At 40.0% G+C, this 27,245-nt stretch overlaps 3 protein-coding genes across 3 annotated transcripts; all 3 read right to left on the minus strand.

The window, feature by feature from the left end:
- Window positions 1-1,261, minus strand: nkx3-1 (NK3 homeobox 1). The gene is made up of 2 exons (XM_023418379.2): window positions 1,004-1,261; window positions 1-694 (listed from the first exon to the last, which is right to left on the minus strand). Exons 1-2 carry the CDS (start codon window positions 1,194-1,196, stop codon window positions 294-296), a joined length of 594 nt encoding a protein of 197 aa, XP_023274147.1. The 5' UTR covers window positions 1,197-1,261; the 3' UTR covers window positions 1-293.
- Window positions 1,262-6,871: 5,610 nt separating this feature from the next.
- nkx2.7 (NK2 transcription factor related 7) lies at window positions 6,872-8,807 on the minus strand. The gene is made up of 2 exons (XM_023418285.2): window positions 8,555-8,807; window positions 6,872-7,566 (listed from the first exon to the last, which is right to left on the minus strand). Exons 1-2 carry the CDS (start codon window positions 8,805-8,807, stop codon window positions 7,022-7,024), a joined length of 798 nt encoding a protein of 265 aa, XP_023274053.1. The 3' UTR covers window positions 6,872-7,021.
- Window positions 8,808-18,135: 9,328 nt separating this feature from the next.
- Window positions 18,136-24,827, minus strand: stc1 (stanniocalcin 1). The gene is made up of 4 exons (XM_023418390.2): window positions 24,537-24,827; window positions 22,513-22,655; window positions 22,152-22,363; window positions 18,136-21,442 (listed from the first exon to the last, which is right to left on the minus strand). Exons 1-4 carry the CDS (start codon window positions 24,715-24,717, stop codon window positions 21,142-21,144), a joined length of 837 nt encoding a protein of 278 aa, XP_023274158.1. The 5' UTR covers window positions 24,718-24,827; the 3' UTR covers window positions 18,136-21,141.
- Between the last annotated feature and the right edge of the window lie 2,418 nt (window positions 24,828-27,245).

Consider the following 27,245-nt stretch of genomic DNA (forward strand, 5'->3'; position numbering starts at 1 on the left):
TGTATTAGCATAATTTTTTTAATGAATTAATCAACAATGCCACAAGTAAATTCATTGATCACATGGTTTGTTGCATAAAACCACATCATGTCCATACAACAAGATTAGTGTGATTTTTGTATAAGAATTGTTTATCAGCCGAACCATTTTAAAAGGCAGAGTGGTGAAGGTAACACGTGGTCAAACACTGGATTCAGTGTCAAATAACAAAGAATCAACTTTGAGCCTAAATATCAGGAATACTAAACATATGTTTATGATTTGAAATCATAGCTTCATACATCCTTTCACTTTCACCATAACGTTGGCCCCCAGGGGCCACTGTAGTCCCACAGGTACGGTCTGTATTGATAAGCTTTGCAGAAGGAGGTGATCAGTGATGATCGGACCAAATCCTCTCTCAGGCCCAGTTCCTCTGCTTTGTACACTTCCTTACAGAACTCTGACGTTTGCTGCTTTCGTTTTGTTTTATACCTCCGGTTCTGAAACCAGATTTTCACCTGGGTCTCAGTTAGTCTTAATGTGTTGGCCAGGTGAGCCCTCTCCGGGGCGGACAGGTATTTCTGGTGGTTAAATTTCTTTTCCAGTTCAAGCACTTGAAGATGTGTGAATGCAGCTCTGGAGCGTTTCTGTTTCCCCGTGGAAGAAAAACCGCTGGACTCCGAGGTGCTAGGGCAGGATGTGTCCAGAGACTCTGTGAAGTACAGATGTGATCGGGTCATTAATGGGTAAAACTATGTTCTTTTAATCAATATGGTTTAGTCTGTATATCAGGCTCTGAAGTAGCGGTTCTAAAGGAGGTTCATGATGTTTAATAAAAATAGTTTCAAAAAAACTGACTAATGACAATTACTGATCATACAGACATACAGAGAATTTATCTCACAAAGATATATTCCCTCTTATAAAACATTATTTTGCAAATGAAAGTGAAATACATAGAATGTATTGGGTTATCCATCCATCTAAGTTACATTCCAGTCACTGAAAGTCTGCCACTCACCTGTCTGCACTCCAAACACTGTCTCCTGAGGACAGAGTTTCTCAGACAACTTTTCACATTCTTCTTTCCACTGTGAACATCTTTCCATCTTCTGTGAACAGCATCTGCCGTTAAATCTTGTGTTGTCCTTAATGGAGAGGATGTCCTCTATGAGGAAGGAGGTCAGAGGTTTAACTGTATCAGACATTTCCATCCAGTAATCCACAAATCAGAGGCCTCTCAGTGCCAGACGGCTGCAGCAGGGGACGTGGTTGAAGCAGTGTGTCTCCTCACACACTCACACCGTCTGAATTTATACGAAAGCAGAGGCGGGTTCATCCAGACTGCAGCTGACAAGTGAGAAGGGCGGGACAAGTGGCTCACTATAAACTCTGTTCATGCCTGTTCATTTTATTTCATGGAGATTTCTGCAATCACATTATCATGTCTTATGAAAAATAAGTATTAATAATATAGTTTACTTAAGTAAAATAAATTAGCCTTTTTGAAATGACACTATTCATATGAATTACCCAAATTAAACACCAGACTCACATATGTTGTGAAATGCACAGTTTATATACCTTAAACTGATAAATGTCATATATCGTCTTACTTACATACAAACTTTACACTGTACTACATTAATACAGCATGTTTTGTATATTGTAGCCCGGCATCCAATGTATATAATCTACCAATGCTATCTAGGAAGTGAACTACTTGGCATATACAAAACATACAATAGGAGAAGTAAATTACCAATACACAGCAAATACATGTAAGTATAAAATAGGCAAACAAAATCTATTCTCATATATAATTTAGTGTGTAGTGTGACAACAATCTAAGAAATTTGTTTTTACTTACATCCAGCAAAAAATCTTTATCTCCAGATGTATTATGTGTTATATACACAATAAATACTGTAAGTTAAATATTTACAGAATTGTTAGAAATATACAGGTTTTCCAGGATATAGTTTAACTGTATGTCGTAGAAGTCAGATGGATTTGTCTTGAGTTTCATGGCTCCCTCAGCTCAGGGCTGTAACCCAGTTGTCTGCGGCTGCAGGGAGACAACTCCGTCTGCAGTAGTGGGTGGTCATACCTACTGGAGCACTAATGAGTTTGACACATTTAGGCTGGCTCCTGAACCGACACAGTTATTGTTCAGTGGCTGTTTATTTGTTGTTCTCCGTGGTTCAGCCTGACCTTTCTCCGGTGATTGAGACATTTTCTAGCAGTGGCTGTGTTCCTCTGGGAGTTCATGCTTCATTTGGAAACACATGAATGTAGGTATGATAAACATGATCCTCTCCATGCCCCCTGGCCCTGCTGACTCCACCAGCTTCCCTGCACCAACGACACACCAAAGACTCACCAACATCACAATGTCACACTGATGAGTGCTTGTATTACCATTTCTTTTATTTCGATAAAAGTGCGACAATTAACTTTCTGTTATCAAATTTTCATTAAAGTTGAGTGCTGTGTACTTTATGTGCAACATGAATACAAAGCCACACCGACTGATATACAGTTTAACATGTTCTGACCTGTGTTGTGGATCATCATTTATAAAAGCCAAATCTACTGAGATTCCTCTTAAGCATTAGCTACTGTCTGGTCAACAGAGTATTAAGATCATCCGTATGATATGCTTCACCTTCAATTCTTTGTCTGCAACCGTCTGTCTGCCAAAGTATGTTGAACTGTAAGCACAGAAAGCTTTTATCCCTCTGTCTAGACACAGTCTTTCTTTCTGTTTTTAAAAGCCCTTACGTGTATTTTTGGATCATACAGTAGTGAATATGGAATAAAATGTAAAGTCACTTCACTATGACTTCATAAATAGGGTTATCTCACGCTCATGCTGGGGCCTGTGTTGTGCTGTGTGAGGATATCATCCATTTCAAATAACTCTTTTAGCGCTCTTAAGATGCTTTGAGCCTCTGCCCTTATTCTCAGACAATCTGCATGATTGCTGGTAGTTGAAAACGATGACATTTCTTTCCTACTGTAATGTATCCTAGTTGTTCATTACAAATACATTCAGCTTCATGGGCTCAGACATGACATAGTAAGGCCTGTAACCTTTTAGCCCGGAAAGGCATTAGTCTTCCACAGCAGGTAATATGTGGTGACGATGTTTTCTTTGAGTCACAGCTAGTTGTTGTGCCATCAATCTTCTGTTGTTTTCCTGCCATGTCTTTGTCTGGGATGATGAGCAGTGAAACTTTGTAACAATAGATTTGTCAGAGTTTTATCTGCTCAGCATCAGTGTTGTATTATAATGTGTCCTACACCTGGGGTATTGCACAAGTTCCTCACTGCATGACGTAACAAATGTCATCGGGCTGAACAGGTCAATTTAAAGTTTACAGAAAAAACTGTATCATAACAAAACAATCGGTTTTATTCTTATTTCTTTTTCATTTTTTTTTTTTTTTACTAAAATTTTCTTGAAGACGATTGAACTGAAAAAGTTATCAAAAAGCAAAAAATATATAAACCAAAACCCTCTGGTCTCCCGATCCACCCCTACCCTGTGTCCATATCCTTTTAGAGCCCATTTTAATCTGATAAAACTTTTATATCGAGGCCCTAACATTCATCTGTCCAGCAGAAATAACTTTTTAGATTGTATTAGTGATTTTGAAGAAATCAGCCTGTAATGTTTTTAATGGGTTCTTTCTCAGAGTTACTCGTTTATCTTTCCTTAACCACTGCACTAATATCATTAACTTTGGTTTAATGCATTTGGGGTGTAATATAATAACAAAATACAGTATATTGTATGAGATGATTCTGGCATGAATGGGGTTTTACAGTCTGTGGTTTTTCATCATGTTGAAGTGATGTGGGAGTCGTCCCCTAGAGGGAGCTTCACAGCGACACATCAAGTCCTCACAGAGTAAACAAGCCAGGAGCCACTTGAAGCTACAGGAACAAGCGCACAATGAGCCATTTTACCAGAGATTCAGTTTAAAGAGAGTCAGATTATATGCCATCAGTGCTTATCTTTCATGGATAGTTTCATCTTCATTTAGTTCATAACTACAAAATCAACATTCTCTTTGTGCAGATTTAGTTGGGTGGATGGTTAGACAGAGGAACACTGATCCTGGATTTGTGAATCATCTCGGCTTCAGTCATAAACACCAGATTATCAGACTGGCTTTTAAATGATGTTATTTTTATAGCCAAAGAAGAGACGTCTTCTTGTCTGAAGTTGACGTAAGGCTGTCTGCAGGATGAGTTAACAGGATGAGTTAAAACCTTTTAAGGTAAAACTATAATGTGCCTTTCACTGATGGCCAGACTCACGTCATCCTCTATTTAAAATGACCCTCATGAAATGTGAATCAGTGTAATCAACCATCTTTATTTGAGGATTTTGCTTTCATTCATACATCTCTCTGTCACCCCCCCTCCCTTCTCTCTCTCTCTCTCTCTCTCTCCCTCTCTCTCTCTCCCTCTCTTTCAACAACAGGCAACTTGTTATTCTACATCTCTCTCAGCCCACTTCCCAACCCATTACCACCTAAATTACCCGCTCTCTTTTGTAATCATCATGTGTGCATATCTCTGCATGGCAACAGTTACCAGTACACAGTTCAATGTGCCAAAACAGTGAGCTTTCCTAAGGAAGCTCAGCACTCGTCTCAAATGATGTTTGACCTATCACTGGGCCTCACACTGGGCATCAGTGGGTATCAGGCTGGGCCCCAGGACAGGTGACACTTTTAATGCCTACCGTGACCCAGCCTCACTCTTTATCTACATTGTATCTGCTCAGGCGGAGCTGCTGCGGCTGGCACCACTGGCTTGATAGACCCTTGACCTGTCTTACCAAATATAAAATGAATTTGTGTGTGAGTGTGCAGTCAAGACTACAAGGTCATCAGGCGGGCACCCTCTCAATAACTGGTGTTTCATTGAGCTGTGGCCATGACACCCAGTGTCCCAGAACCACCCTCCTCTTTACCTGCACCCACACACTCAACACACCACAGGTTAACTTCACTCCAGTATCACCGGTCACCACCACCGACTACAACCAGCTAACTCCATGTAAAGCTATACAGAGCGTGTTGTTAGCATTCCCACGGCATGCTGCTCAACCCACGCAGCAACAGCCAAATAGCCACCCTCAGCTACCCCATTTTAGCAAGTAGCATCCACTCCCATTTACCCGACAAGCCCTCTAAGCTAATTAGCACGCTTATAATACCTGAGCCACCTAATAGACCAAACAGCAAACAGCACAAGTCAACTAGCATTCAAAGCTTGCTAGCATGCCAGCAGCATGCTGCCTCAGCCACCACAAGCCAAGCAATATTCAATCTTGATAATCCACCATTTTATCAAATCCTAAATTTCAATTCAGGTACTAAACAAGCAGTGATTGCAAATGCATACTTTATAGGTATTTCTGATCTTTGCATAAATAACAATTCACTGATGACATGGATGCCCATTAACACAACTGCTGCAAAGTTTTTTCTCTCTCTCTCTCTCTCTCTCTCTCTCTCTCTCTCTCTCTCTCTCTCTCTCTCTCACACACACACACACACACACACAAACACAGTGCAGAGTGCCACTATCTGATCTCTTGAAGTGTCTCTGGTCTCCTCTCTGTCTGCAGCTTCATCCTTATCTGTGCACAGATGCTTCTTCAGCTCTTCTCTCTCCCCCCAGAGGTGTTTCTCCTGCTCAGGCTCTGGGGCTCAGCGTCAATGTCCATTAAAAGTGACACATTGACACACACACACACACACACACACACACACACACACACACACACACACACACACACTTGATTAATTAAATCAATTAATTAATTTATTATTTAGATTAAATATCAATAAAGTGGCTTCAATTGAGTTGAGTTTAAACATTTCCTTTTTTTATATGTTTTACTTTAAGGTTTTGATGTGATATTTTAAATCCATTTGGTACCATTTCTTATAAGTTGCATATGTAACATAAGCTACATCAGGTGGCAGACTACGTTTAATAGCTAACCACGCAGCACGATGAAATTGAGTTTTTGCAGCGCGAGTATCAGTCTTATCTGTGGCTCATCGATAAGTGACAGGTCAGACTGGAACTGTTTCCCGTTTGATTGAAAGTTTGAAAAAGTTAAAGAGCCACTCTGTCTGCGGGTTTGTTTACCAAGCAAAGCTCCGGGACAGGACAAGCTCTCCAGCCTTATCAGCGGATTTGTGAATGGGACAATAATGAGCTCAGTTTGATAGAGCAGCACAGTCAGGTCAGATGTCACTTCATCCATTAGCTTTTTGATGGCTGTCTTTGATAACCTGCACAGAGGAAAGCTCCATGACCAATTACTGAAGGGCTTCTAATCAGGGAGACTATGTTGTTTTTAATCGGATCTTAAGAGGAACATTACGCAGTTTAACTAGAAGCAATGGATCGAGGCGTCTTGTCAAATTTGATATCAATTAGTGAGAGTTTATTATACATTAATGACCTTTAAAAACTTTGCACATATTTTTAACATCGGTCCTTGTAAAAGTTGTAAAGTCAACTTCAAGACATTTCATCTTCCTGGACGTGATAGTATAAAAATTCTGAAAACCTTTGAAAACAGATAAACAAAAATATTAAGTGTCTTAAAAAAACAAAACAAAATAAATCAACCAAATTATTAGCATGTAAACGTATTTAGGTAATATAAAATAACAGGGACTTTTGATGAACTATTTGAAATTTTATATCTTTAATTAGGAATGAGTATATATTTAAACTGTGAAATATACATAGGCCTATAATCAAATAAAAAAAAAGAAAGACTAATAATGTAATTAGTGCCTCGGTTCGGAGCCGCGGCACTAATAATGTAATAAACAATCACCTGATTTTTAATTTGCCTCTGACTTCAACAACAACAACCTCCAACAAGAGAAAACTGCCAACAGAAACAATTCCATACAAAATATACAATAAAAAATTTGACCACCCTGAAATAGTTGATAAGTTTCTGCTACATGGACCATTTATATTCCTTTAATCACCAGCCTCTCACACCCTGTAATGAAGCCTGAAAGTGTCCGTGGTTGAAGGGCCCCTCGCTGTTACCTGTTAAATCATCCAGCTGGTGATGAGACACGTGTGAGGCTGAGGGAGACACACTGTGATAACTGCAGCCATACACGCCGCTGTTTCCATATCCAAACACGTGACTGTAATGTCCGAGAGTGATATTGTAAGGTGATGAATGTGAACCTGCGCTGCAGAGCTTCCCGTCCCGCACCAGCACCGGCACCGCCACCCTCCTGGGTGCAGTTGGACAACCCGCCAGCTCCAGAGACTTGTCCTGCCTTTGACGCTTACATTTGTACCTCCTGTTCTGGAACCAGATTTTGACCTGGGTGGAGGTGAGTTTGAGGATCTGGGCCAGGTGCTCCCTCTCCGGGGCGGACAGGTAGCGCTGCTGCCTGAACCGCCTCTCCAACTCGGACACCTGGGACTGGGAGAAGAGGACCCGGGGCTTCCTGCGCTGCCTGGCTCTGCTCTGTGCGTTTTTGTCAGGTGAAATGTAAAGGCCGCTCATCTCTGCAAATCACAAAACAGTCACATAAATCAAATTTATTGAACCTTACAAAATTCAAATCCTACAAACCATTTGGCTGCTATATATTTTACACATTTAAACTATATTAGATGGACCTACTAAAACTACTCTTAAATAACCGAATAGTTTTATTCTATTTTTCTCAAATAAAAATACAAAATGTGTAGATGGAGTTGGATGGTGTTCTATACTTGTATTATTTTTAAATAAAGTCAAATCTGATCAATTTTACGTTTGTCTTCTTCAACTTTTTAAAAAAATTTTAACTTTATTGTAATAGGCTACCGTACATTTCGAAAATGTTTCTGTTGCATTATTTCTACAATAGACTATATTTTGTGCTACATATATATTAATACACACTTTAATATCAATAAAATAAAATAAAGTGAAATATAGACGCATTGAAAAAATGTACGAATTAGAAAACGAAAATTTGATTATTTTTGACATTTAAAAAGACGACACAGTTTATTACTTAACTAAATTCAAAACTGATAACTTGCCAGACTTTACCTGACTTCAAATTTGATCTTGTAGTTAATGGATCGATAGACGTTGTGGGAAAAAAAGACCACCAAACAGGACTCTCTTTGAGGAGCGTGCGCCTGGTTATCTATAACGATTGTAATTGATCACAGTGATCTTTTAATTACAACAATAATTCTATTCACCACAAGTCAGTGCTCCTTATTATCTTCATAAATGTGAGTGATTTACTTTTGGATGTTTGGTGGCAATATATTGTAAATGCATGTTTCCCATTCATCATGGCGTATTGAAGTTAAATTCTTCTTAATAATATTTGCTCAGGTTTGGAAAATGAAACTGTGGCAGGTCATTGGCCGCGGTTCATCGTATCACTCACCCAAGGCCCCATTCTGTCGCACGGCCTAACCCCACGTAAACAGCCTTCAGTGTATAGAAACCAACTAATCTGCCCGTGATGTAAAGCATGTGTCACCTCACCCTTCTCATTTATCTCCTCTTCCGCTGCTGACTTGTGAGTATCGAGCTTCTCCTGCATCCCGGAGGCGCACGGCTCTGGCTGGCAGTCATAGAAGTCCCGGGACGCGGCGTGTGTGTGCTGCTGGTGATGATGATGCATCGGAACAACTTGATCAGTCACCAGAAATTCATTTTCAAAGTCATGGTGGTGCTCCAGCTTCAAAATATCCTTGACAGAAAAGGGCGTCGAGGTTGAGGTTGAACTGGGATGCATCCCCACCCTTGCAGTTGCAGCTCTAGATGATTTTTTGATCCTTTTTACGCACTGTGCTCGAGCTGCTGGTGATGCGGCCGGACGTGTCTCTTAACTAACTGATGAGTGAGGGCCTGGGAAGATTTAAATCATTCAAGGGCCCAGCTAAAGAGCAAGGGGAGAGATATATCTGTCACCCCTCTCCAAAAACACTGGCCAACACCCTGCCTGCCTGTGCTCACAGTCCTGCAGCTCATTTCCTTCTCACCTTACATGAACACCTCTCATCATATCCACCCGTCTCCCTGTGTCAGGAGGTGTAATTAAGAAGGTTAATTAAGCGATAAGACTACTACTACACACATTTGAGTGGATTTCTACACTAAATATGTTTTATTCTTAGTAATTCTATGACAGGGAAGACGTTGCTTTATGCAGGAAATTATATTTCTAACAAGCCATTTTGAACCAGGCTGCTCTTAAAACATGTGGACAAACTCTCCACTTTTTTCATGGTTATTCAAAATCCACGTCTGAGAATGAACCTGTCAGAAATAAAACAGTTTGTGGCCAGAAATCTGTTGAATCGCGTGCATTTGAACTATTGGAGATCCAGTTTTAAAAAGGGGGATAATTTATTCAGTGTTTAGCCAAACCACCCCTTCTGGTGAGCCCAGTAAAGCCACTTAATCAGCTCGCAGGTCTTCGGGGGGTTGAGTGATCTTGGGTGATGTTGAACAGCTTTACCATCAACATTGTCTTCCAGCCACGTTATTAGTGTTCTCAGGCCACAACAAACAGAAACATTACACCTGATGTTGTGGAAGTGGAGAGGCGGCGGCGCCAGCCCGCAATGCATGACTGAGGCCGAGACGCGCGTCCACACAGACAGGAACAAGGACAGACACGGGCTGTCCCACTGCAGGATGTATGGAGGGCACTTATAGGTCTGAGCAGGTTTTTCAAAGCACTGATTGAAATTGTTGATTGATCCTTTATTTAGAACAATTGGAGTAGGCTAATAACAAATGAAACCTGGCAACTCTTTATAATAAGGTTTCAAAACGGTGTTAGTGCAGAGATAACATAGAACTCATGGTGACTTGCAGTATATATCATGATTTCTTACTCATTACTTAGAAATGATCAAATCACTTTGAGTGTATGTGACTGGTTCATTAATTAATCAACGTTACAAATAGCTAGTTTATATGTGCACACTTGTGTAGTGCTACCATGAAGACTCTGTTAGTTTATTTTTAAGGGCGAGCTGCTGAACAAGTGGTTTAAATATTCCTGAAAAGTTCCTGCTCTCCAGTTGAATTTGGATGGAGTTGTGTTTGCACTTTGCTTATGGTCAGAAAAATCAGAAAAGAGCTGCATGGACAGAATTATACTTTAGTGAACATCCACACAGTCCTGAGAGGAGGCAACAAGTGAAAACACCTGTGTTAGTGAACCGTGCAGAACTGTTGATCTGTCATTAGCGAAGCTGCTGTTCAAGTTTTAAGACAGGTTTGAAAGTGTGCTGTCTGAAACAAAATCAGCCCCACTGCTGTTGCACCAGTGGTTTAATCTACAGTTCAAGCAGTTGCTTTGTCCTGAAGAAATCACTCAAATGCCATTTAAGGTCCCTATTTCTGGGGTTTAAGTTAAACCTGTGTAAAAAGGTTTAAGGCTTTGAATTCATCTAAAAGTCAGATTTATACATCCAACGACTTTATTCATTTCTATAGTTAAAATTTGTCAGCATGTTTATTCTTAAGAAGAGCTCTTGTTTGTTGTTTTGAAGCAGTTGTGTTGTTGCATTTATCATTTTTTAGTTAGTTTTGTTCTCTTTTCTTTGGCTTAGGAGAGCCTGGAGCTATTGTATTTGATTAGTTCATTAGACCGTGTGCCTTATTTTAGCCTTATTTTAGCCCTGATGCAGGATGATCATATAATGCATAATCCTCTTGGATAACCAGGACTGTATTTGTGACTGTGTTTGGTACAACCTTTTAGTAAGGTCTAAAGGAAATGATGTACTGCTCCTCTTGCCTTTGGATTAACAGAAGATGAACATTTATTCTCTCAATATATAGAAGAAAAAAAGACAACGGTCAGTAGCCAGAGCAGGCCTGTTTGTCACGATCATTACTTGAATGTTTTCAGTGAGAAATTGAGGGAGCATGGCAGCAAGCAGGAGAGAGTAGACAGAGGAACAAGTAACTGGTAGAGCAAGTGAAAAACTAAGTGGCTGATCAGCCTGATAGCAGCTGGCAGGCAGCTCGCAGCGCTGCTGCTGCTGCTGCTGCTGCTCAGGCCGCGACAAAGACAGAGAAAACTACTTCTTGTCTTAAGGTGAGGACAGTGATAATGTTCCAACTAAGGACTACAACATAGCAACAATGAATTAAATCAGTCTTTAGTTGTGTATCTGTGTCCAGGTCCAGGAAAGTAAATCTATGAATTAATTGGCAGAATTGAAATAGTTTTATTTAAGTTTCACAATAAAATAACCTTTTATGTCTCAAGTAATGATTTTTCGCTCATTAATATAAGATATAAGATAGAAAAATAGCTTATAGTTATGTGAGGTATAAGATTAAAACATATATAAATATATACACTGTTGTTCATAAAGTTGGAATAGAATATTTTTTACCTCTTTCCATGAAATGATTGTGACAATGTGATTTATTTCATTTCTCCTGGGTAATTGGGACACATAATGTAATCATTGCACCTGGTCAAAAGTGATTACTGATCCATTTAAATAGGAATAAACAGAGGATTGTGACTGAAAACAAAATTATTCCAACTTTATGGGCAACAGTGTATATGTATTCATTTGTTTTCTCAATGCAGTGCCCCATAGGAAAGATTTCTTGAGTTTATGACTGTACTGAAGTAGAATATTTTTTTAAAATCTCTCTTTTATTTTGAACCTTTCTTTGCATGTGGTAGATACGTGTGGTCTTCAACACCTGTTATCATCTGTCGCTGCTTTAGCTGCTTCCTGGACCTGCTGGTTAAACAGAACCTTAAAACCTAATGCAAGGCTCAGGTTTTCAACAGTGATATTCTGTGGAAGAAGAACGCCATACACTGACAAACCAAGAAACCTGAACTTCAAAAGCAGAGGGAAAAAAAATCACAAGTTAACTGTGAATTGTTTGACACTTTGGGGATTTCAGGGTGTCCAGTTTGATGGGTAAATTACTTAATCACTACAGCAGTGTTCTGTGAAGGCTCGGAGCAATGCTCTCTCTCTGAGTTTCTGCCACTCCTGTTCCTCAAAGTCAAAGCCTTTCCTACTGATCCCGCTATATGTCCCCTCACGGTAATATAAGAAGCTAGCTAAGTACGGTTTACCACAAAATACCCCTAATTCATCATACAGCAAAATAGGAGGCTGATAGCAGCTGAAAGAGGAGACAGAGTGGCCTTGCACTGAGTGAAACTGAACCCAGCCTTTCCTTTGGCCAATATGCAACTGAAGATACTCATTAAAATGTTACATGGCGTTGACTCATCCAGCAGTCATGACAGACCTTATACTGACGATGAAATATGCTCACTCTAGATTCCTGTGAATTATTTCACTTTCCACCTTATCAGTCGAAACGTGGGTCATTGTGACCCATATCCAAACCACTGTTTACATTTGAATAATATCAGTGTGCCATCTTAATCATTTTGCTAAATCTTATTTACTATCACCTGTATCGGCTGATGCACCTGACCAGATAAACGTCACTCCAACCTGTTCATGTGTCATCTCCTGCGTTTCTACACTTTCTACACACATGGCTGATTTAAGTTCCTTCTTTTGCAATGAGTGTGACTGATTGTTATTCACTTTTGAATTCAGAGACCTTTGAAAAAATGTTTTCATCTACCTTGCTCTAGGGGAAGGTTCATCTGGATTAATTCATCCTTAGTTGAAGTCATGTTTCAGATAAAACTGTGAACAGTGAACATACATGCCATCGATTATGTTCTCAGTGTCTTTTTGCTTTACTGTGACGTCTATAACGGCAAAGCTTTAGTGGTTGTTTAAAAAAATGTTTTTTATATTTATTATTTGATGGACAAAAATTATGGATGAGGAATTGCCCTAGATGAATTCACATATTCGAAATAACCATTTCAGTTTGACATGACAGACTGCTACATCATTGTGGGGTGCTTGTGGATTTGCCATTTCAAAATTATGGACTTACAATTTGTTAGCTGAAGCTTTGTGTCCTGTATGAAGAAAATATGTACAACCTGTTTACAGCCACTAGATGTCTCTGCCGCACTGTGTCAAATCCAAGGGCTCCAATAAAAGGATGGAATTATCTGCACTTGATGATCAATAAGTGAAAAAATATGATTCATATATTGTCATTCAAGCAGAGCGCTGTTAAATTTACCCTGAGTTCACAAATTACATGACACACTGATGTCTCTTTAACACTGGGAGCGTCTTTTCAAACTAACACAAAGCAAAGTAGACACAAGCAATATATCTTTCTTAATCTCATCTTGCCAGTTTTCTGAGCTAAACCTGAAAGCTTTCTCTATGAGATCCTACATGGGAGTTTCTCTTCTACGGACAAGTCTTGTGTTGTTGTGTTCCTCTAAGTCTTTCACGAAGGCTAAGGCGTGATGTAAAACAAGAGAAATTAGCACTAAGGAAATTGTAATCCATCTCTGCTTCAAACTAAAACAACACTGTGAGGAACATGGTTTTGTCCATATTGGTGAAACCTGCCTTTTCCTCTTTTTTTTCCCACTGCTCAATGTTCTGCTGGAGAGCCGTTAAAATAGTCCGGTTCTGCAAGAGAAAGCAACATTTGAGAGCGTTCAAGAGCATTTCACCTGCTAGTGAAGTGACTGAATATGATGCTCAATTGGCTCCATCAGTCTGATAGGCTAAGGGAGACATTAGGTGCACAAATAGCATGGTGCTGAGCAAATTGAAAAAAGTGGATGGTGACAAAACGCAGTGAACCTATGTATCTTACTATTTATCCATCTACCTATATTTTCCGGTCAGCTGTGCAGCCGGAGTAAATGTGTAGTTTAACGTATTTAGCATATCCAGAACCAAAAACTGCCTTGCATTCAATTCCAAGTCAAATCTAAAGATGCTTTGGCAGAAATGGAAAATGCTCTGTTTCATCTCTTTCCCCTGCCACTCCAGCGCTTTCTTCAGTAAAATTTGATCTAATTTTCTTTCCCGTCCTTGGGTATTTCCCCACAGAAATGAAGGGATAGTGATTGCTGGGTAAGATTGGAGTGGATCTAATCTTCCACTGCTCTCAGTCATACTCCATTTCACTGCACATCTAATTTGTCACACTGCTGATGAATATGCCACAAGTTTCATGGGAAAGAGAAGGACATAATGAATATAAAACACACTGGGAGAGGGGGAGAGGCAATTGCCGTACCGCACTAACCACAGTGCATTGTTCATTTGTCCCATCAAATTGCTGACACTATGCATGCACCATGGATACATTGCTTTCCTCCCTCAGAGTTTGATCAAGAGGTTAAAACAATGACAAACAATGGTGGGTTTGTTTTCTTGCCTGCAGATTGTAGGCAGAAGCTTCATGGTCATTTCTGATCATCAACTACAGGCTCAGCGTTTATCCAAGGAGGGGGCATGCGTCACCCCTCACCTCTGTGCACCCTGCTGTTCAAATCTGCATACTTTTTATAGGTCTGCTTGTAAGAAATGCATGCAGACTGTAAGTGGGTGACATTGTGAGCATTGCAGGCATATGCATTTTACAGACATGCACGTGCATGAATCAGAAGCTACTATAGCAATGTATTTTTTACAAAAAAAGCACGAGCAGATGGTATGAATTGCATCTGCATAATGGTATTCTAATTTTGTCATTATTCATTATTACTCTGGTTATGATTGTCAGGGTGGTGATACACTCGGCAGCAGTCCAAGCAACAGGCAACAAAGTGAATAAGCAGGGTCAAAAATCTGTTCAAATGTTTCCTGGCAACAAGATGTTTCTGTGTGTTGAAAGCAGTAATTCCATCCCAATTGCTTTTAAAAGCTGCCCACCACATAACTGCAGCAATGTAACTGGGCAGAAAGACTCAGTGAGAGACAGATGTCTACACTGACCATATGGAGAAATTCAAAACCGTCTCGTCCTGTCCATCATGCTCTTGTTGAATTCATTGATGAGTCGAGAGTGAATGTCTCTTTAAAGAAGGGGATGATAGAATCTGTGTGCAGAGCTGCTGCATCACCTATCCATGAGACTGGAGAGCGGCTGATGAGAAAGCCCTTCAGGACTCTTCTCTAAATAGGCATGAAATTATATCTCCCTCTGACTGAGATTAGCGTCCATGGAGCCTCTTGCGTTCTGCCCCCTCTTTTCCTCAGGCTCTCAAACCAAACAGGCACTTTGCAGTTTCAGCTCGTTTGTGCTCAAGTTTAAGAAAGTTCATTTTCATCAGGAGGTGCTCTCTGTGTCCTTCATCTTCCTCCGTGGGTCCTGCAGGATTTGTCACACATACAGAGTACTGAAGGGATGTGGTAAACCATAGCAGTGTTATGTGCTGATGATTTGCCTTTAAGCAGCTACTTTATCATTCACCAGGATGAATTTGATACACTGTTAGTTTCAGCACATGCAATAGTGCAGAACTTATTCACACATGGCTGGTCTTTGAAAATCAATCCTTTTTACAATAGAAAGCTCAAATAAATTTTGGATTTGAATTCAGTATTAGTCACTCTGAAATAAAATCACAGTCTAACGGAGGCTGTAAAGAAAAGACTTAGTGTTATCAAATGGGAAATCATGCACTAGGACAAAAAGGAAGTCTATACACTGTATACTCTGTCACTCTAAGAATAAAGGGACCAAATGGGAACAGAGCTGAGAGCTACATGGTCATGACCTCTGTGTTCCTGGTCTGGTCTGGTCCTGGACACCCCAGGTAATCTGGTATGGGCCAGTTGATTTCAGAGGACATCTATTTGAAAGAGAACTTTTGCCATCACAGGAAAACTGGCAGCTGAAGCCTGCACTTGAATCACCACCTCAGAGGTAAATGGTTTTCGATACTGTACGTGTCAGACATGGTGGAAAATAATGGAGCTGGAGTCAGATGGAAACTGGTTCTTGGTATGTGAAACATTATGTGAACACAAATTAAGCAGGTTCAGACAAACAACTTCAGCACACATGACACTTGTTGTTCGCACCTGACACTAAAATCAATATTTTTATATGAATGAAAAATAAATGTATCCAATGAATATGTATAATGTGAACGGATGAAGTAAGAAGAATTATACCCTGCCCCAATCCATTGTGTTGTTTGTTTTTTCATTGTGGGGAGGTCAGAGCCCCCCCTATAACAATAATCAACAATCAATAACTAAATCAAAGGTTTAAGGGTTTCTGATCAGGGTTAGTTAGTGGGCCTTTGTTTAGAATTATTTTAACTGTCTTTCCTGCTTTTTCTTGAGTTGCATCTTCAGCGGGAGAGTTGAAGCTGAAACCGACATAGAAGCATTTCTTTAAAATCTGGTGCCAAGCGTTTGGGCCCCGAGGACTGATTCTGTTTCCATTTTTCATGTTGCTGAGGAAATTAGAAATGCTAATAGCCCTGGATATTATTGTGGTGTCATGGGTGACACATTTATTGTAGATTGTGTGGTCTGGTTGGAGAGGTGGTGATGAAGGGAATCAGCAATCCAGAAAATCCATCACAAATGTTTTAGAAAAACAAACTCCACTTCTTGCTCAACCGGTCAACGGATCATGGCAATTTGCTACATCTATCTTTGTGTCTTTTGTGGTTTCCCAAACATTTTGAGGGGTCAGGGTGGGGCGGTGGGGGGGTGTGGGGGTTGTATTTGTATTGCCATTGCTGTGAACCATAGAGCCAGAACATATATGCATCTCTAAACTTATCTAACCAGCAGTGGAAGGGAAAATTTTACTCAGTTTTCACCAGCTTCCATCCATTATACAAGTTATGAAATCAGAGACCCTTCTTTGAATATTTGAGGGCAACTGATAGACAGGAATGTCGAAGCATGAAAGGACTTTTACTAAAACTTACTTATTAAACTGGTCAGTATTGATGTAAATCTGTGAATGATGATGGATCCAACTGAGTGAAAGAAGAGCAAAGCAACATATTTCATACCATATGCCAGATATGATAAATATTTTATTTCTGATCAGCAAAAGACACACAATTGATGCATTTGTATCTTTCATGACTTTTCAGTACAGAGGAAAAACCCAAACATATACACAGTATGGGTATATATGTATATGGGTATATTCTAAAGTGCAAGTGATTCACAAGGGTCAATCATGCGTTACATAGCATCTGTATCAGCAACTTCAGTAATCTCCTTAAATCCTTGATAACTTTTTGAATCCGATAGTAAAATAACTGTCACTTATATATGAATACAAAATAAACTTTACTAGTCACTGAAGCTTTTTGATTTTGTTTAAGCGCAACAACATTTATCAATCTATTTCAAGTCTTGAGAGGAAAGAGTACCATGAAGTGCCAGGAGTGTGGGAGTCTTTAGTCTCTGGTATTGACAGGAGAAACAGTTTCACAAAAGTCACCACGGGTCAATTTAACAATACTCCAGTACCACCTTAAGCACCCTATAGTTGAATTAAAATCTAAAACAGAAAGAAATCGAAAGCCTTATACTTCTCTCGCTTTTGTTTTTCCCCAATAAGCCTTCACGGGTCACCTAACTCGGGCATGTTCTCGTCGAAACAGACATTCAGTGTACAGGTACATTCTCTGAAATTACCGTTACATTTGACTTGGTGAGGAAACAGTCAATTTGCCCTTGCCAAATATATTTGACACAAGGAATGTTCATAGAAAATAAATATGAAGACATGAGATAGACATTAAAATGCTTAAATGCAAATGCGAACTGATGCTGAGCTGACTGTGTGTTGACAGATCGGAGTGGCCACAGTAGACGGGCATCTGGACAGCATCATACAGGGAAGTAACAGTTTAGCAGCAGCTGTTGGGTTTTGGATTTACCCATGGACAACCAAGATACAGACATATGTATCAATAGTACATGAAGAAGCCCTGACCCTTCAGGATGCGAAATATTCAAACTGATTTCCATTCACTGGGTAAATAAAACATGTCTCAGTTGCACATGTGCTGAATGTTTCAATGCCCTTTATAGTGGTTAAGATGCAAAGTGCATATTTAACATAAAATAGTAAGCTAGGATATACTACAGTGTGACTATAGCTCTTAACTTCCCAAGTGATTCCTTCAGAACTGCTGTCCTTTTGCACCAAATGACACAAGAGAAATGATCAGGTTCACAGAACAAAAGAAACACCAGTTTACACAAACCACAGAAACAGAAAGCGATACAGAGGAGCAATGCCTTCACACTGTGAGTGCAGTATGAGAGCACACATGCTGCTGCTTTATTCACACAGCATCAGCTGGCACTGAATGAAATAAAGGTCAATTTCTGTGTTGCTGTGAATCCTTTGTGTGTGAGATTATTGCATAGTTTGGAATTCTTAACATAGCTATTGACACTGAAAAATAAAGCATCTCTTTTTCTGGTCTGTGCTTCACTCTTATCAATCCAGAACAATATATAGATTCACTTGTCTTTTGCAAACAGGACCAGGTTCAATTGCTAAAAAAAAAGGAGCAAAAAAAAAAAAAATCCTTATAATTTTGTAATTAAAAAAAAAAAAAAAAGTTAAGATGATCAGTTTGCAAAGATTTAATTTTTAAGAAAGGGAATTTTCTCAATCAAATTGCTTCATAGTGAACTGAACCCAGCCCTGGTTCCAAGTTAATCTCTATATTGAGTTTTTCAATGTGCACAAAAATTTGCAGAAACAATCTTAAACCACCGGTTATCTCATCGAAGTTACTGGCACCAAACCAGCACCTGTCTACCAGGTATGGATAAAACAAACACCAGCATGAAAACCCTGCTCAGTGACCGTGGCTCTGCGCTAGTCTACCGATTCTCACAGATTGGCTTGATCGTAGATGTAAGAGAACGAAGTCTACTGGGACTTTTTTAATTTGGTTCTATAGAGTTTAAGTGTATATATCGATGTTCCCCTCATATTTCTTTTTTCAGCGTTTTGGTTATTTGAGTTGAAATTGGATGTCACATGTTTTCATGCACTAATCTGGATGTGGCAACATTTGTACCATAATCTGATGACAGTAGTGGGGATGTTGTTGCTAACGTTTCCAGACAGTGTCAATCAAATCTGATCAAACCACACCCGCACAGTTCTGATGAAATACTAAATAATAACTATTGTCGCTTATTTAGTTGTAAAAATTTATTGCCACCTAAGATTTACTTTAATCAATTTTTTAAGGGCTTTAAAGACGAACTACAGCTGAAACCAACACAAACAACATGACATGTCTCCTTTGAGACATGTCATCCTTTCTCTATTATATAATATCAGAGGTGACGCCTTTAAAAGAGGAACACAAAAACAATAAATAATAACATAAAAGAAATATACGGCATGAAGATAATAGCTGACATTGACTACGATTAGAATTTGTCTACATTTAGCCAGCCATCTTAAGGAAAATTTGTATTATCCTTTAAACTAGTGCAAAACCATCAAAAACATCACTGTGAGCGCACTTAATGCTAGTGTTTGTTTTACTGTGACTACACCTGCTCAGACTTCAATAATGTGCACAAAACCCAGCTTTGAACGAGCACAACTAGCAGCTGAAATGGCAACCTTATTTTTTTTTTTAAACCAGAAAGTGTGTCAATATGAAGCTAGAGTTTTGTTGTGGTCCCTTGTAACACCCATAAAGTACATCACCTGACCTGAATGACCAACCTTGTTCCCCTATGGCCAGCACAGAGTCATGACATGGGTCCCATTCAGTCACCAGAGTGTCAGCTCTTTTTTTTTTTTTTTTTTTTTTTTTGGCATAGAGCTCATGTTCAAATAGGAGCCATGACTGAACTGCTTTTTAAATCTGTAAACGAATTAAAACTACAATAATGCATTAAAATAAAAATTAAAAAAAAAACATTAAATAATAAAGTAGGAAAATAAATATCATTCCAACAAGGCTTTTTTTTAAATAGTCATTTTCAATCTTGACACTGGAAGCCAGTGTGTATGTCACGTGATTCACCTCAGAGAATGATGATCATCAGTCCAAGAAGATGGCTGCTCTCAGTCTCATCGGTGAACGTGCTAATCAGCTACTGCACATACACCACTGCTTCACACTCAGTTAAGAACATGGATACAGATTCCACTAAACATGGTCCCACATATACTGTAGAGCTCAACAGTCTTAAGCATTACAAGTGTCTGGATACAAGATATGCAAAATTGATTTTTTTTTTCTTTTTTTCTGATAGACAGACTTGGCCATGACCTGGACGATCCTTATGTGCAGGACGGTGATTTGAAACACACGACCATGACTACATCTGCCATCAGAAAAAATCAAATAAAAAAAATCAAAATAAAATTAATTAATAAAAATCATAAGTACTATAGCTATACACTATTTTGGTATTTCATGAATAGCATTCAGGGCAGTTTGAAGTTTTTTGGTCAGTTTAAGGTAACCTCTCAAAGGTTATCATGAAACCTCTACAGACCTCACTCCGTATGAGCACTCTCGTTTAGAGGGCTTGCTATGGCTGTCTCAGATAACTTAGTGTACAGTACATTTAAGTGTTATGTTAGTGTCAGAAAATAGATATGAAACTTATTTCCACATCTCATGCTCACAATTTGACTGGTCTCATTGCTGAAATATTAGATACATCTACCAATAATTTCGCATTCCTATCAATGAACTAATAATAATCCAACTATCTCTATTCATGAACAAATGTCAGGATAATGAGATTGTGTTTTTGTCTTTTAAAGTACGGACTTGTGCTCTAGAGGTGTGAATCACCATGGCTGCTTTTTTTTCTTTTCTTTTTTCTTGCTTGGCATCAAGAGACATCTTAAGGATTCATCCCTGTTGAAGGAGGTGAGGAGGAGTATGAACAGGACCGTGTTGCGCAGATGCAACAGCCACATGTTCAACACTAACTGTGAGCGGACACGTTTGAAAACAGTCGATGGAAGGGGGGTTCTCTCAAGCCTATAGTGTAGGATATACAATATAACGACAATCAAACTCTGATATCAACTCTATGGGCGTTCCGGCATTCCCTAGAGGTGCATATTTCTGTAACTTCCAGTCTAGCGGAGGAATGGATTTTATCACCCCTAGGGAATAGAGGAGCTTTCGTGATGTTTTGAGGGGTGTGTGGAGTTTTTTTGAATCTGAGTGGAAGTTAGGAGCTGTCACTGGCAGAGCGCTTTTTGCCAAAATGACTGGCAGGGTCTCTGTTTCGCAGATTAGGCTGGATCTTGTACATATGGGGACCCATGGACCAGCGCCAGCTCCCACGGCCCTCCACTCCAGTTGGGATGGCGGCAGCTGCAGCCACAGCAGTGGATGGGCAGGGCTTGTTCTGCAGCAGCTGAATAAGCATGGTCATCTCTGGGCCCAGCCGCGACACCATGCTGGTCCTAACGCGGTCCACTGTGTCCTCATCACAGTCCATCAGGCTTTGAAGCAGCTTACCATAAAACCTGGGACAGCACAAAGCATCACAGAATGATTTTTTTAAGTGCTCAAAACCAAAAGGGACAAAAATTTACAATTTTTTCTCATTTCACAGATCTTCTTTGGAGGTTTTTGGCATTCTCAGATCTTAATATAGTATATCTATGTATTTGTACATGTGCTGTAAGGTCTGATGTCATCCGTATGGGAGTGACCATCCCGGCTCCAGTCACATCTAAGCCTTGTGCTCCACCCTCCTATCCTTCTGTATCCACTCCCAGACTGCAATCCTGCATGTATTACAACAACAATAGGAACGAAAACATCCAAACTTGATATTCCTGTTTTATTTTCTTTCATTGTATGAAAGAATGTATGAAGCAGATGGTAACCAAAACATGGAAATCAATACAAATGTAGCCATCTGTTACACTACGTAATACAGGGCTAAAGGTGCATCTATTTGTATATTTGTAATATGAACAGCACTTTAGGTCATTGTGTCTCTCATTCACTAAAGTTTAGCAGCAGATACGTTTCACTCTTATTGTCCACTACTGGAGAGCTGCACGATTATTTTCCAGTCGTTTCTCGGGGTCAAAGAGCTTCACAGGGTTTAAATTCTGTAATGACTGACATTTTCTTACTTAACAAATCATGTAACATGTAGGACTGTCAACCTCAATCGACTTGTGTATATGTATGTATATACTATATGGTGGAGGAGGAGCTCACCTATTGGGGAAGTGACTTGGCAGCTGTGCCACTTCACCAATAGCATCTGGATTAGATCGGGCAACAGTGCAGATATCCAGCTTGCTGTAACACTCCTCTTGGACCTCAGATATCATTCTTTGGAAGGTGGAGCAGCGGCGGATGGTGGGGAATGCCTTCGAGGTGATGCCATTGGCAATGCATTTAAGGCTCTCCTTCACAAATGCTTTACCCTGTAAAAAAATAACAAAAAAAACTTGTGCTTCACACATTCTTGCCCTGACAGTTACACCCATATAATACTACACAGCTCATGTGCACTTAGAAACAGACAAAATGGCATACTGTATGTAGTCTTTGTGAAATGAATTAAAGCGTATACCTGAGTGTCAAATTTAGCAGCACTGTATAAGAAGGACTTGCAGATGTCATGCATGCCATCTGTGTCACAAGTTGAGTTTTCCAGGCAGGCGAAGGCTCCGCAGCCAACTTGGAGGGCACTGTTGAGACAGCGTGCCACATCTGCTGTGGGCACAGAGAATGAACCATCAGCAGGGGAGCCAACAGTGGGTTCACTGGGAATCACTGCACACTCACTGAGCTCATTACACAAGGGTTGCCAGGGTTTCAGCTAAAAAAAAAAAATTCGACGAACAAAAGAGAATTTTCATACTTTGGTGATTCACAAAAGACGTACAGTCACTCGGGGCAAACATTGACTTGACTGGGGATTGGACACCTTACAATTCTGAGAGTCTCAGACACTATTTGGCACTACTGCACTTTTCTCTTGGCAGGGACCTATATTCCACTGTTTGGTTCTTTTCAGCAGAGCTTGGATGAACAGTACCAGAAATACCAAAGAGTTTCCTGAAAATTGTTGGCATGCCTGTAGACACACATAAACATACACTTGTACCGCTGGCACACACACACACACACACACACACACACACACATACACTCACTCACACACACACATACATACGCACGCACAAATGCACAGTGCCACCAGACTCTGTCTTCAATTATTGTACGCGAGCCGAACTTGTCAAGCTGATTTGAGGACTCTGACTCCAAACCACTTCAATATTCTTAACTATTGACTAAGCACATGTCACAATCCAGTTACATACCCAGAATTGATCCCATGCGCTTCTACATGATGAAATACACACTCAGAAATATTCATTTCAGGAGCATCACATGACCAGAAGAGTTATTAGGCTAGTAACCCTGATCTTCATCTTTGTAAAGCCTTCGAAACAGCTCCCCTGCAGCAGCATTCAGTCCTTCAAAAACCACTCATAGCCATGGGACACAGCTCTAAGTCCATGCAGTCGACTTGACATTTTTACACCAAGACAGAGCTGTAAGACATAATCTGTAAATCAGTGTATCCAGATAGTGGGCTTCCCTTATTCTTTATCCAAGAATCCACTGAGATGGCAAGCAGCCTGACTTAAATCCTTTGTAATAACCATTAAGAAATGTCACAGAGGATCCTAAGCCCACTTGGCAGACTTCAAATCTGGGGCCCCATGTTGACCTGCACAGTCAGATAAAGTCTGCCTGCCATCAGGGACCAGAGATTCCTCTCAAAATACAGAGAGTGAGCTGCAAATCTTATGATGATGAAGCAATTCCTGCAGAAGGGAATCAGCATCCCTGTTACCCACTGCCTTTTTTTTATCACTGAGCTGTACCTTTGTGTTAAGAAGGAAAAGTCAAAATTTTAATGAAGCCACACAGACTTCTGCTTTGCTGTGTCATTTCTTGATGGTTATTACAAGGGATTTTGACTTAGGTCTTTCTTTTTTCTTTGATGGATAAACGTCAACTAATAGGATTGCATTTATTTGTCCAAAAGGCACAGCCCCAGTGACAAACAGTGTAGCTTTTTTTTTTTTCTGAGGCATGCTGGAGAAAAGGTACAATGGTGTAGCCTACTTCTTTTTCTGACTACACAGGCTACACAGGAAGCTTTATGTTTTACGCACTGAAACCCCCTTTAAGTCCACTGTAACGCTGAATAGTTGGACCTATGCAGCAGCCAAAGCTATGAGAGACTGTCAGCATGACACAGCCTGCACTCTCAGGTGTCAGCACCAAGCTCCATGCTCATCTGTTGCCGACAGGACACCGGCAAAAACCACAGCGTTAATCCCGCAGCCTTCTCCGTGAATCAACGCGCTCGTTTAGACAGAAAGGGCTGCATAGGCCAAAAAAAAAGAAAAGAAAGAAAGAAAGAAAAAAAATGTGAGAAAAAAAAACCTCCACACAGGGAGCGAGCAAAGGTAAGGCTGTGCATTGTAATAATGGTGTGTAAAAAAAAAAAAAAAAAAAAAAAAAAAAAAGCAAGCTGTACACTCTGAGATATGCAGATGGAAGCAGCGTGTTACTTACAAGGGCTATTGGCAGAAAAGCGTGCTCTCCTGGGCGAATAAGACTCGTTCTGATCCAGTTCATTTGCAGATGCGTTCAGCACCATCAGGAGAAAAAGTCCGGTCCTCAAAGGCATCGTCCTCTCAACACAGATGATACAACTAAATGGAAAGAGACGCCTCCTGCTCTGTGTGTAATTCATAGGAATAAAAGCTCCAAAAGCTTCTGCAGCGCCGAAAACAGAACAAATGTAGGCTAGTACAAGTAGGCTGCCAGCAATGTCTCTACATTGGACTCCTCACTATCCTTTTGACTTGCATGACAGATAGCACCGATGTCAAGTCTGCATGGGTTTATATGGGAGCGCTGAACATTACGAGTTCTGCGTTTGGACCAATCAGAAGGCAGTATTCAAGACCGTGGTCCCGGTCTCTCCACTACTAATTGATAAAATCATTTAACAACAGCCAACACTGTGGATCTTCCAGCTCAGCGTCAAGGTTGTGGGAATTATTTCCTGTAATGACGCCAACAAACTAAATACGAGCACTATATATTTCTAATTGTTATCTAAAGGGACTTTTTAAAATCATCCTTTCTCTCAGGCTACTACATTTCTATTACTATATCATTTCTGTGATCCGATTACCAAGTGATCCCTGACTGACAAGTATTAGGCTACAGATGAGTCACGAGGCTTGAAATAAGGGTTGTGCCTTTGATAAATGGAATAAATTGGTTTATGGATGAGTTGTTCCGTGATCAAAACGATTTACATAGAATAAGATTTTTTTTGTGTTGCCCTACAGTATAGGCAGGCTGACATGAAACCATGCTTGCATAAATAAAAGGTAAGGGACAGTATCAAAATTAATTAGGTGGAAAGGAGGGAGTTTGAAAAGGTAGAAGGGTGTTGTATTTTTCTTTTGACTGGAGGGAGAACAGTCTTGAGAGGGCATTTTATTCATAGTAATGTATTTTTTTCCAAGGTAACATTTTTTTAGAATCAAATATTATAAAGATGATCACTATGGCATAGGGCATCCAGAGCTTCATTTTCCCCATCACAATCAAAGTTGCCACAACTTTTGACCATTGCCAATTTCACTTCTTCTGATGTGTGTATTGTTGGCTCATGAGAAAAGTATCATTCCATTACGCAGAAAAAAGGAGTACACCCTTTACATTTGTTTTTAGTATATTAATAATAGTTTGCCTCTCTGAGAGATTTAGAGAGGGTGGTGCAGGTTTTCCTTAGTCAAGAGGTGGATTCAAAGAAAAATACTGATAACCTCAAGGCAGGTCTTGTTTTTTGTTTTTTCTAAACGGAAACAGGAGATTCAGCCCTCCTCCCCACCCCAAATAATTTTTCTGCTGTCCCTAACATCAACAAAGGCAAAGCCCTTCACCACACTGATAGACCTGAGGTTTTTAACCAACCAGTTTTTTAGTCAAATGTGGTGCATGCTTTACCAGACTTTGCCCAAATATCAACCCAGAACATTCAAATGACATGTCTTTTTTATCACTCTGGCATTTTCCTGAACCATGCTCAATGATGACACCATTGTTGCTTTAGCTTAGGGAATCTACTTAACATGGAGATAAACTACATGTGCTGTTGACATAAAGTGTGGATAATGATTGCTGCTGATCTAATCCTCCATTCTCCTCTTACTAAGACCGTAAAATGTTGGCTCAGAGTCCACTAACTTGCAGCTGCACGTGCCGCCGCACAGAGGATGATGTGTGGGACTCTAAGCTATCATTTATCATGGAGGCCTCACGCCTCTTCACCCAGTGCAACGCTCAACCATTACAGACAGAATCAGACAGTATATGAAGCCGAATTGTCCTGATAATCATAGAATGGAATAAAAGAAAATGTTTAACAGTGATCTGAAAACACTTTCTTTGATTTAGATTTACAGCAGAAACCTCTTCCTTAGCTGAAATACAGTGCCTTTCAAGCACCTGTAAATGTTTCTCCTCTTATCTCACTAACCGTATCATGTTCTGTCAATCACTCTTCTTTTCCTGTAGTGTTTCAGAGAGCAGAGAGCACCTCTTCACGTCTGTCTTCTGTGCTCTGGTTATCTTTGGCAATCATTGAGCTATAACCCTAATTTCTCCCAGAGCGTTGTCAGGACTTGGGCATGATGTCAAGCTGTTGGCACCTTATGTCTGCTGGGGAATCCAAATATGGGCCCCTGCCAACTGCACCGATAGCCTTTGTAATGGAAAGATGATATGAATTTAACAGCCTAATGAATGAGCTATTATCTACTGTCACGGTCAATCACCATCAACATCCTCGTCTGAGAATGGCATAAGTTACATGTTTGAAAAATGATTTTTGACAATTTGCACAGTTCAGACTAAGTTGGATCAGTGCTGACCTTTTGAAAAGAGACCAGAGAACGCTCTGTGATCTAATTTACCTGATTGCTTGCGGGTTTGTCCTTGGATGGGACTCTTTAGGTCATTTAAGTGCTTTTTTTCCTCTTCTTTGAATGAGACATGACCATATTTAGAAAATTAGGAGTAATTGTCCATTATAGTGTTGACTCTTACATGTCTGTCCGTGTGAATGAAGGCTCTCTCCTTGTAAATTAGGTGTGGAAAACAGTATGTCAAAGTATGCTTGCTCACTGGTTATATGTCAGCACTCCTAAAAAGCCTAAAGAAAACAACAATGCAAACAATATGTAGGATTTGAGTCAGACGCTG

This window comes from Seriola lalandi, unplaced genomic scaffold, assembly GCF_002814215.2.
Source record: "Seriola lalandi dorsalis isolate HSWRI2012SDOR001 ecotype SW California unplaced genomic scaffold, Sedor1 jcf7180002054581, whole genome shotgun sequence".
Classification (NCBI taxonomy): Eukaryota; Metazoa; Chordata; class Actinopteri; order Carangiformes; family Carangidae; genus Seriola; species Seriola lalandi.

What these genes read in the sequence shown, in the direction of transcription:
- nkx3-1 (XM_023418379.2), bottom strand. Translation starts at nt 1,196, where the DNA reads ATGGAAATGTCTGATACAGTTAAACCTCTGACCTCCTTCCTCATAGAG. An exon ending in AGTGTTTGGAGTGCAGACAG is followed by an intron (nt 695 to 1,003) that starts GTGAGTGGCAGA and finishes TGTACTTCACAG; the next exon opens with AGTCTCTGGACACATCCTGC.
- nkx2.7 (XM_023418285.2), bottom strand. Translation starts at nt 8,807, where the DNA reads ATGCATCCCAGTTCAACCTCAACCTCGACGCCCTTTTCTGTCAAGGAT. An exon ending in AGAGGAGATAAATGAGAAGG is followed by an intron (nt 7,567 to 8,554) that starts GTGAGGTGACAC and finishes TGTGATTTGCAG; the next exon opens with AGATGAGCGGCCTTTACATT.
- stc1 (XM_023418390.2), bottom strand. Translation starts at nt 24,717, where the DNA reads ATGAATTACACACAGAGCAGGAGGCGTCTCTTTCCATTTAGTTGTATC. An exon ending in CTTTTCTGCCAATAGCCCTT is followed by an intron (nt 22,656 to 24,536) that starts GTAAGTAACACG and finishes CTGTGCCCACAG; the next exon opens with CAGATGTGGCACGCTGTCTC. An exon ending in CTGCTAAATTTGACACTCAG is followed by an intron (nt 22,364 to 22,512) that starts GTATACGCTTTA and finishes ATTTTTTTACAG; the next exon opens with GGTAAAGCATTTGTGAAGGA.